The following is a 9,915-nucleotide window of genomic DNA, read 5'->3' as shown; positions in this document are numbered from 1 at the left end:
TTCACGTTCCCATGTGAATTTAGGTTCAAATGGACTTTGATAATTCAAATACGGCTACACTTGAGTTTCTTGATTCCAGAATCCATGATTTATATAGGTTCTTCCACATAGTGTAAGGATTTATTGATACAAACTTCCTCGAGAGGAATATGGTGGTCTTCTTTGGCTAGGTAGTTTTTGAGATTCGACATATGAGAAATGTCATGAATGGCACGAAGCTCAGATGGCAACTTAAGTCTGTAGGCACCGGACCAACCCTTTGCAAGATTTCGAATGGTCTGAAAAATCTATGGGCAAGTTTTCCTTTTAATCTGAAACAGGCAACTCTTTTCCAATGGGAAACTTTGAGTATCACTTTGTCACCAACTTGAAATTCTAATGGTTTTCTACGATAATCGGCGTAACTCGTTTGACGATCACGAGAGGCTACGATTCGTTCTAGAATTTGAGCAATTCCATTGGAGGTCTATTGAATAAGCTCGGGGCCAGTAATTTGAGAATTATCGACTTCGTTCCAACATATGGGAGTTTGACACTTTCAACTATACAAAGCCTCGAATGTGGGGCATTTTATTATCGTGTGACAGCTATTAATATATGAGAACTCGACGAGAGGTAGGTGGCGATCCCAACTCCCACCAAAATGCATCACATAAGCTCGAAACATGTCTTCGAGGGTTCGAATGGTTGGCTCGGTTTTTCCATCCGTTTGAGAATGATATGTTGTACATAGGTTGACTTGAGTCCCAAGTGCCTTTTGCAAAGACTTCAAAAAATGGGAGGTGAAACTACTATCACAATCGGATATGATGGATAATGGAACAACAAGACGAGTTATAATTCTGTTGATATAAACCTTAGATAATTGCACCATTTTGAAGTCTTTGTGAATTGAAAGGAAATGAGCAGACTTGGTTAATCGGTCAATGATGACCCAAATAGTGTAATTACCCTTAGAGGTATTTGGAAGCTTGGTTATGAAGTCCATGGAAATTTAATCCCAATTATAAAGGGTAATTTCTGGTAGTTGGAGTAGGCCTAAAGGTTTATGATATTCAGTATTGACCTTGGAACAAGTAAGACACTTTCCTACGTATGGGGCTATGTCCTTTTTCATTCTAGGCCATAATTAGAACTCCCTTAGGTCTTGATACATCTTATAAGATCCTGGGTGAATTAAGAATGAGTTTTGTGGGCTCTTCTGATTTAGGAATCATATAAGTATCATGAACTACATAAACCCAGCCGACTTACTTTCCAATTTATTTCAAAACCACAATCTAGTTCGGTCATCAGATTTCTTGTGCAACGACTTGGGTTTGAGCTTTAAGGATTTGGGCTTTAAGGCATGTATGCACAGTTAAGCCCAAGGCTCAAACAGGGTAAGGTTTAATTCGTTCCTTTCGGCTGGGGGAATTAGCTACCACATTCGCTTTCCTGCGGTGGTAGAAAATTTCGCAATCATGGTCGTTGAGTAATTCAACCTAACGCCTTTTCCTCATGTTGAGTTGTTTTTTGTTTAGAATGTGTGGTAAGCTCTTATGATCGGTGAATACTATGAACTTGACACCATAAAAATAGTGTCTCCAGATTGTAAGAGCAAAGACTACCGCACCTAGTTCGAGGTCATGGGTGGTGTAGTTATTATCGTGGATTTTGATTTGGAGGGAGGAATAAGCGATGACTTTGTCTCGTTGAAATAAACAACATCCGAGACCTTCATTTGAGGCGTCCAAATGGATGGCGAAGCCATTGGTACCCGCGTGGAGGCTAAGAATAGGAGCACTGCAAAGTTTTTGTGTAAGTATTTGAAAAGCGTCTTCTTTCTTTTTTCTCCTAACGAAAGGGTTTGTCCTTTTGGGTTAACATGGTAAGATGTAAGGCCATGCTAGTGAATTTTGGAATGAATCGTCGATAATAACCGGTAAGAACCAAGAAGGAACGAATTTCTTAAAGGGTTTTTGGTTGGACCCAATTTCTAATGGCCATGGTTTTTGTGGGATCCACAAGTATACCTTTGTAGGTGATGACATGGACCAAAAAGTGGACTTCACTTAGCCAAAAATCACTTTTTGAGAACTTAGCATAGAGTTGTTCCTTTTTTAAGAGGTCTAAATTTGGGCGAAGGTGGATTTCATGTTCTTCTTTGGTACATGAATAGATCAATATGTTGTCTATGAAGACAATGAAGCATCGATCCAATAATGGTTTGTAAACTCAGTTCATAAAGTTCATGAATACCGCGGGTGCATTTTTTAGCCCAAAAGGCATAACCATGAACTCATAATGTCCGTAATGGGGTCGGAATAAGGTTTTTAGAATGTATTCCTCAAACACTCTAAGTTGGTGGTATTCATATTTAAGGTCAATTTTGTTAAACATGTGGCTACTTGGAGTTGGTCGAAAAGGTCATCGATGCGGGGAAGAGGATAATGAATTTTGAAGGTTAGCTTGTTAAGGTTCACGGTAATCTATGCACACACGGAGAGACCCATCCTTCTTTTTGAAGTATATAACCGGAGCTCCCCAAGATGAATAGCTCGGTTTAATGAATCATTTTTCAAGAAGTTCTTGCAGTTCGCTTGAAAGCTTTTGCAGTTAAGGTGGGGCAAGACGTAAAGGAGCTTTGGGAGCTTTGTTAACTTGTATGGCATCATAAGCATGGACTAGTTAGTCCGGTGCCATATCGTGGCGAAATGGATCTAGTTAGTTGCACCAATGGTGGCTCAATACCAAATCGTGCGAAAACTACTTAGTCCAGTGCATATATCTCATCTAGTAGCTCGGATGCTCATGTAGGAATCGACCTAAACGTGTCCGGGCAAGAAGATCAACTACAAGTCCTACGTTGACCACCCGGAAGGACCGGGGAAAAAGATCAACCACAAGTACCAAGGTCGATCCGGCATTTGTCCAAGACGTACACAAAATATTGACTAGTATCGAGGCGGCGGCCGGGGTGACGATTTCAAAAGACAGATTTAGGAAGTTAAACTTTCTTACCAAAGACTATAGCAACCTCAACCCCATGCGCCGAGAGATATTCGAACAAGAACAAGCGCTTGTTCTTGAGGAAATCAAAGTAGATCAAGAACGAAGACGAAGAGCTGGAGGTAGCGGAGATCGGGAATAATTTATTTTTATTTTTAAATTTGTAATTTTTTTTATATTTATAGGATACTTATTTTTTTTAGTTTGTATTTTTTGATGTTATTAGGATGTTTAATGTTTTTTTATTATATAAATTAGTTTTTTAGTTATATTATTATGTTATGTTAAAAAAAGTAGAAAATCAGATAATTCGCTGAAGCGATCGCTCGCTTGGACCACAACAAGCTCAGGCGCCTTCAGCAGTGACTTAAGCGAGTGTTCAGTTAGCATCCAGTCAACACTGCATGGGATAATATTATTGGATGAATTCGGAACCCAACTTTAACTACAACACACAGTCTAACAAGTATTCAATTAAGAAAAGCTCCTCGAATCATATTCTGACATAGTGGTCGGTAATTTGTCAATAATACATGTTAATGATTCCTAGTTATTTGTTGTTATTATTATTATTATTATTATTATTATTATTATTATTATTATTTTAAATTCAATAGTTCCGTTAAGTTTTCCTATAGAGTGTCATCAACAGATTGCCAACATATATCACCATTCCGAGGGATTTCTGATAAATATGTCTTTCCCTAAAAACCCTCTATGTTGTGGTGGATTTAAAACAACAAAGAACAATGGTACGTAGACAAGGACAGAAATATTATTGGATGAACATATTTGCGAACCTGAGAGTTTATAGTTCATGAATCTGTCGACTTAACCTTGCATGCCTTTAGTCGTACGTTGGGGCCGATTTTGATGATATTTTCATCATATATCTATAGTTTGTGTGAAGCACATGAGAACCTGATTTTATATTATGAATCTATCTGCCATTATTTCGGGCAATAAATAATGCTGACAAGGATTGCATAGTCTATGCCTTTAATTTCATCACCATCAATAAAGCATCCAATAACGGCTTCTCCTTTGTTTTTCTCCTTTTCTTGATCTTGATGTGTGCTACATCATACATACAACGTGCCTCACGTTATAGTGAAAAATAGTAAAATACTACATGAAATAATTTATATTTAAAATTAATTCTAAAGATATATTTAATTAACGAAAATTTGGTAATAACCAATGTTATTAAGAAGTGGAGAGTATCTCATTAGTTCTATTAACACTGACTAAGTTTTTTAATGGCTTTAATGCAACCGGTTGTCGGGACTTCGAAAGACTTTCCACCCACATACAACTCACATTTCACGAGTTTGCATAATACCAAACGGATAATCTGTTTGATTGGTTTCATAGTTTTAAACCAAACCTTCAACCCCATAATTTGGTAATGCATAATTCCCCCACCAAAAAGTATAAGATATAATATAATAAGGCTTCACTTAAAACGACAAAAAAAGGAGTGCCTACAAGTAGTAATGCCACTAAAATAGACTCACTGGCTTCTCAAAATGGAGAGAACAAAGTCTATAGTACAACCACCAGCTAAAGGAGAACTCATCACAGTTCTTAGCATCGATGGTGGCGGAATTAGAGGTCTCATCCCGGCTATTATTCTCGACTTTCTTGAAACTCAGCTTAAGGTATAACAATGTTCTGTCATTTCTATCTGTTTACTTTCACAGTAGGTCGATTTAGAATTCTAACTGTATGGTTTACGGCATATACTCAAAACCGGACGAAGAAAACTAAAACAAACGGTAGGATTTTCGGATATGTAACTGTTTTATATTTTACTCAAGCTTTCATCTTTTAAGTTGGATTATATAAGAGAGAGTCAGTCTTCTAACCTTTCACTATTGAAACAATATTACGCCTTTATTTTGAGCGTTTTAACCATTTTTTTATCATAATTCATAAATATCTAATTAACCCAGATCGTGAAGCTAAATCGTACTCAAACTACTCTAGTTTGGTTTGATCGTTCTTAATTAATTTTCAACGAATTAGTTTTGATTTACAATGGTCGGAAGCTGCTACTAACGATTTCACTTGCTTGTTTGACTTAAAAATTGTTAAAATCAGACCATGAACATCCCTAATTTGAACTTCTGTTCAGGAATTAGAAGAGGATGATAATGTAAGAATAGCAGATTATTTTGATGTAATTGCTGGGACGAGTACTGGTGGTTTGATCACAGCCATGTTAACGGCTCCAGATGAAAACAGACGCCCTTTGTTTGCGGCTAAAGAGATCAAAGATTTCTACCTTCAGAAGAGCCACAAGATCTTCCATCAAAATTGGTAATTAATATATGAGTTTAGTTAATTTGAATATATTCAATATAATCCTTTTAATCTTAATGATTCAAATCTTTTTAAATCTTTAAAAAAGAAATGTTTTGATAGACGACTAGAGAATTAGCTATTCTGACGGCACCCGTCGCAACTGGTTCACATGGCCAAAAAATCGCCATACTCATATGAGTCTGTCGGGATTTTTATATTATCGTACTACTAAAAAGCATTTTTCACAGGGGATCACCGACTCCGTGCCACAAGGGTGGCTAGGTCCGCCCCTAAATTTCCATTTTAAGTTCTTTGAATATATAGTACCACCTCAAACATACATATACAACGTATGTATTCTATTTTTTTATTAGGAATACGTGTTTGTTTTATAAATTCATTCTCAACGTTCAAATATAAACTTTATAAAATATACCAAGTGTGCCTACGATAACGGTGCCGGTACATTGGACACCGACATCAATACTTGTTTTTATATTTATCATTCTGTGTAAAACATATGTCGATATCCTTTACTGTATATGTACCGGTGTCTGAAGTACTAGGACCAGTATTGGTATCTTTTTAATTATGGTTTTTGATAAATTTAAACTCCGCTGCAATGCGCAGATACAATTACTAGTTTATCTTTATTGAACAAGTGCAGGCTGGTCACAAAGCTAGTAAAAACCATATGTGGGCCATTGTATGACGGAAAGTACCTTCGTAGTTCCATAAGGAAGAAGCTAAAAGACACCAGATTAGGAGACACATTAACTGATGTTGTGATTCCTACCTTTGACATCAGGAGACTCCAGCCAGTCATCTTTTCCAGCTTTGAGGTTTCTCTCTATTTCTTTTGTTTTATAATTGTGATTGCATAACTTAACAATCTTAATTTCCATTTTGCTAGGTTAACGAAAAACCATACATGAACGCCTTGTTGTCGGATATTTGCATTGCAACATCAGCAGCACCAACTTATCTTCCACCGCATTACTTTGAAACCAGTCGCGATAAAAAGCCGCATAAATTTAACCTCATTGACGGTGGTGTCGTCGCAAATAATCCGGTAACAATATTTATCCATGTTTAGTTTAGACTCAAATGCATTCCACTGCTATAACACAAAGTTCTACTGAATAATACGTTAAAAAAGAATTTTTAGTTGTGTTCCACCTTCACCGCAAGTGATCACCGACGAATATGGTTGTTGCTTAAAACTATCTGTTTGTTGTAATACGAGTGCAAGCTCTTTTTGTTGTTTTCATTTTGTATGATCTCTTATTGTTTAACAGACTCTAATTGCAATGGGGGAAATTGCCAAACAACTTATTCACAAAAATCAAAACTTTGCTGAGCCTAAATCCCTCGATTATCAAAGATATATGGTCATATCTATTGGAACCGGCGAATGCAAACCGGCAACAAAATATACCGCATACAAGGCTTCAAGGTGGGGCTTGTTTGGATGGTGGTTAAATGCTGGTGGTTCAGCTCCCTTAGTTGATATTTTCACTCAAGCTAGCAGTGACATGGTTGATTTCCATCTTTCTGTTGTCTTCAAAGGTCTTGATATCCAAACACATTACCTACGCATCCAGGTTTGTGTGTAAACTCACTATTACACTTCAACTAAATTGCAACAACTAGTTAAAATCATTTATATTTGTATATTTATCCAACATTCTAACATGATTCTTAAAATACATTATATCTTGAAACATATGTAGCATTATTGACTTATTGTAATCACATTCATGTACTAATATATATGTTTATGTAATTTGTTACTTGAGAGAGATGATTTCACGGTTTGTAGAAGTTTGTTGTTTTAAAAATAGAAAATCTTCCCTGGTGCTTATGTTTTTCACGTGTTCAGTTAATATAAAAATTTCTTTTATTAAAGTCACTCAAATTTTTCATCTTGTTTTCCATGTTGTAACATTTTTCATAAACTTAACTGCTTTTATATGAAACACGTGTAAATCCTAGTACGTTATTCTTTACTGATTTTCTTTTTCAATTTGACTTATGAATATATAATTAATTATGTAACTTGTTATTTAGAAATTTTTTTTCATTATTATTTGCTACTTCAAGCTAATAAAAAATAATAACCAGGAGTCACTTATTTATAAAAAAATTAACTTAACAAAAACATTTACAATATTAGCACAACTAATAGTTAAGTAACATTAAAAAAACAAACGAGTTTGATTGATTTTAATATTTTAATAGAACACTTGACAAATTTGGTTACTACTTTGTGAAGATTTTTACTTTTTTCTTTTTAACAATAAATTCACACATCCATAAATTTACACCATATTCTCATAATGGGACTTAAACCTCACTTTAAACTCTTTTTGTAATACCTTAACATCAATGTGCTACAAACCCTTTGGTTATTTTGTGAAGTTTTCCTTTCTAATATTATCATGTAGATTGCACATAATTATTTGTGGTTCTGCATTAAAACACAGGAGAACAGCTTAGAAAGAACATTGGCTTCATTGGACATCGCTACTAAGAAAAATCTGAATTACTTGAGTAAAGCCGGTGAATACTTACTGAAGAAGAAGGTTTCGACTGTCGACTTGGAAAAAGGAGAATTCGTCCCCTACAGGGAAGAAACTAACGAAGAAGTTCTCATAGAGTACGTATCTTTATAAACTAGTATTAGATGAACCCTAGAGATCGAAACATATATTTCTAGCTTGTATATTACATTAACGGATTATTTTTCTTTCGGTAGATTTGCCAAGACACTTATTAACGAGAAGCGAGTTCGTGCCGGTTTGCCTCCACGCGCCTTCGAAGAGACAAAACCGGGAACTTGAAAATTAAGCATTGCATGAAGGACACGCATACTTAATATCTTGTGATAAAGTTAAATAAAGTTATGGCTAAGAGTGCCTAATTAGACTTGTCAACTTTATGCTTTCAAAAAGTTGTGTTTGTTAATTACATGTTGCCACTATTGTGTGAAGAAACTTAAGATATCTTATCGGTAAGGGTTGTTAAAATGTAACTGAAAGCAATGTTATCTTATCCGATCACTTTCAACTAAATAACGTCTTATGAAGTATTTTTTGTCTTTTTGTGCGGATATACAATTTTGAAGAAATTACAAATTTTGTCCTTTTAATATAACGTATTATGGTTTGGGTCCTTTTTTAAAATGATTTTAATTTTTTATCCTTTATTTGGATTTTCGTCTCGATTTTATTCCTTTACACTAACGACCATCCAAAAACTCATTTAGGTGGTGTTTGTTTTTTCAGATGTAAGATGTCTGCAGTCTGCGGACCATATCTGCAAACATCTGTAGCATAAGACGTGAACCAAACCTCTGCAGTCTGCAACAAGAATACTGTTTGTTTTTTAACATGTGCAGACTGCTAAAATAAATTAAAATTTAAATAAACTAAACTATAAACTAACAGAAACTTAAATAAAAAAAGGTCTTCAACATCGAAATTTAAATAATAGTCAACGACACTGAAATAATATTCATAAAACCACAACAACAGTTTTTAAATCATTTGTTCCGTGCTTTTACATTAAATGCTCAGCAATTTCATTTTGTAAATGAGTCATATATTCCCGATCTGATTTAGTGCCAAGTGCTTCAACCTCATCTTCATCAGCATCAATGTGCCCACGACTATTTCCAAACGACACATCAGCTTGATCATATTGTGTAAACAACTCATCATCCAAATCATGTTTCCTAATAAAATTATGTCGCGCGAAACATACAAAGGTAGCGTTCCCTTGTGTTTCCAATGGAAATGGTGTCATCCTCTTCAATATAGAGAATCTTGCTTTCAAGACACCAAAAGCACGCTTAATGACGTTATGAAGTTTTGCATGTGCATGATTAAATTTTTTTTATTGGTTAATGCACGTCTCCGACGAAAATCTCCAAGCCAATACCTCACATTATGATATAGAGCCATAAATCCTCGTATGTCTGCATACGCAGCATCACAAAGATAATAATTTTTTGTAAATATTTACAATTAATTACAATATTAAACTAACATAGAAATAATTAATAAACAATAAACATACTAGGTGGTGGAAATGGGAATGACGCATGTAGATCTAATAATGCATATGATAATATTCTAGAATCATGTGCTACCCCTTCCCATCCGGCCACAAGAAACAAAAAAATCATGTTAAAATCACAAATTGCTAATACGTTTTGGTAACAATCCCCCTTCCCCTTCCTCTATATAAATATTGTTGCCTAGTAGGAACAACGACATGTATCAAGGTTCAATCTAGTGCACCAACTGCTCCATTAAAAACCCCTCGTAGCCTCTTGTTATGTCCCGAAATGTTTGGATTCGGATTGAAAGAAATTTGTACTATCATATCTTTGACGAAAAACATCATTTTATCCAACACTTCATAAAAACTTTATGAATTGTTTGGTTTGAGTGTTGAAATCTACGCTTGATAACCACACAACGTTGATTATGGCCGATTATCATAAAAAACATAGCCATTTTCTCTTCAACTGAAACATGTTTACTATCCTTTAACGATTAATTTGTTTTAAAATGTGCACATAGTCGGAAAGATGATTCACAGAACATATTC

At 35.1% G+C, this 9,915-nt stretch overlaps 1 protein-coding gene across 1 annotated transcript; it reads left to right on the top strand.

Moving 5' to 3' along the window:
• Window positions 1-4,400: 4,400 nt before the first annotated feature.
• Window positions 4,401-8,275, top strand: LOC143571492 (patatin-like protein 2). Its single transcript, XM_077056902.1, has 7 exons — window positions 4,401-4,652; window positions 5,129-5,313; window positions 5,966-6,140; window positions 6,212-6,370; window positions 6,597-6,902; window positions 7,785-7,957; window positions 8,057-8,275. Exons 1-7 carry the CDS (start codon window positions 4,521-4,523, stop codon window positions 8,139-8,141), a joined length of 1,215 nt encoding a protein of 404 aa, XP_076913017.1. The 5' UTR covers window positions 4,401-4,520; the 3' UTR covers window positions 8,142-8,275.
• The last annotated feature ends 1,640 nt before the right edge of the window (window positions 8,276-9,915 follow it).

Source organism: Bidens hawaiensis, unplaced genomic scaffold, assembly GCF_021521415.1.
Source record: "Bidens hawaiensis isolate Kalapana, Puna unplaced genomic scaffold, B.hawaiensis_p1.1 tig00025382_1, whole genome shotgun sequence".
Classification (NCBI taxonomy): domain Eukaryota; kingdom Viridiplantae; phylum Streptophyta; class Magnoliopsida; order Asterales; family Asteraceae; genus Bidens; species Bidens hawaiensis.
This window is presented reverse-complemented; position numbering and strand designations above follow the sequence as displayed.

Coding starts and splice junctions, on each gene's coding strand:
- LOC143571492 (XM_077056902.1), top strand. CDS start 4,521: ATGGAGAGAACAAAGTCTATAGTACAACCACCAGCTAAAGGAGAACTC. Junction 5,314..5,965: donor AAGATCTTCCATCAAAATTG/GTAATTAATATA, acceptor GAACAAGTGCAG/GCTGGTCACAAAGCTAGTAA. Junction 6,903..7,784: donor CACATTACCTACGCATCCAG/GTTTGTGTGTAA, acceptor ATTAAAACACAG/GAGAACAGCTTAGAAAGAAC.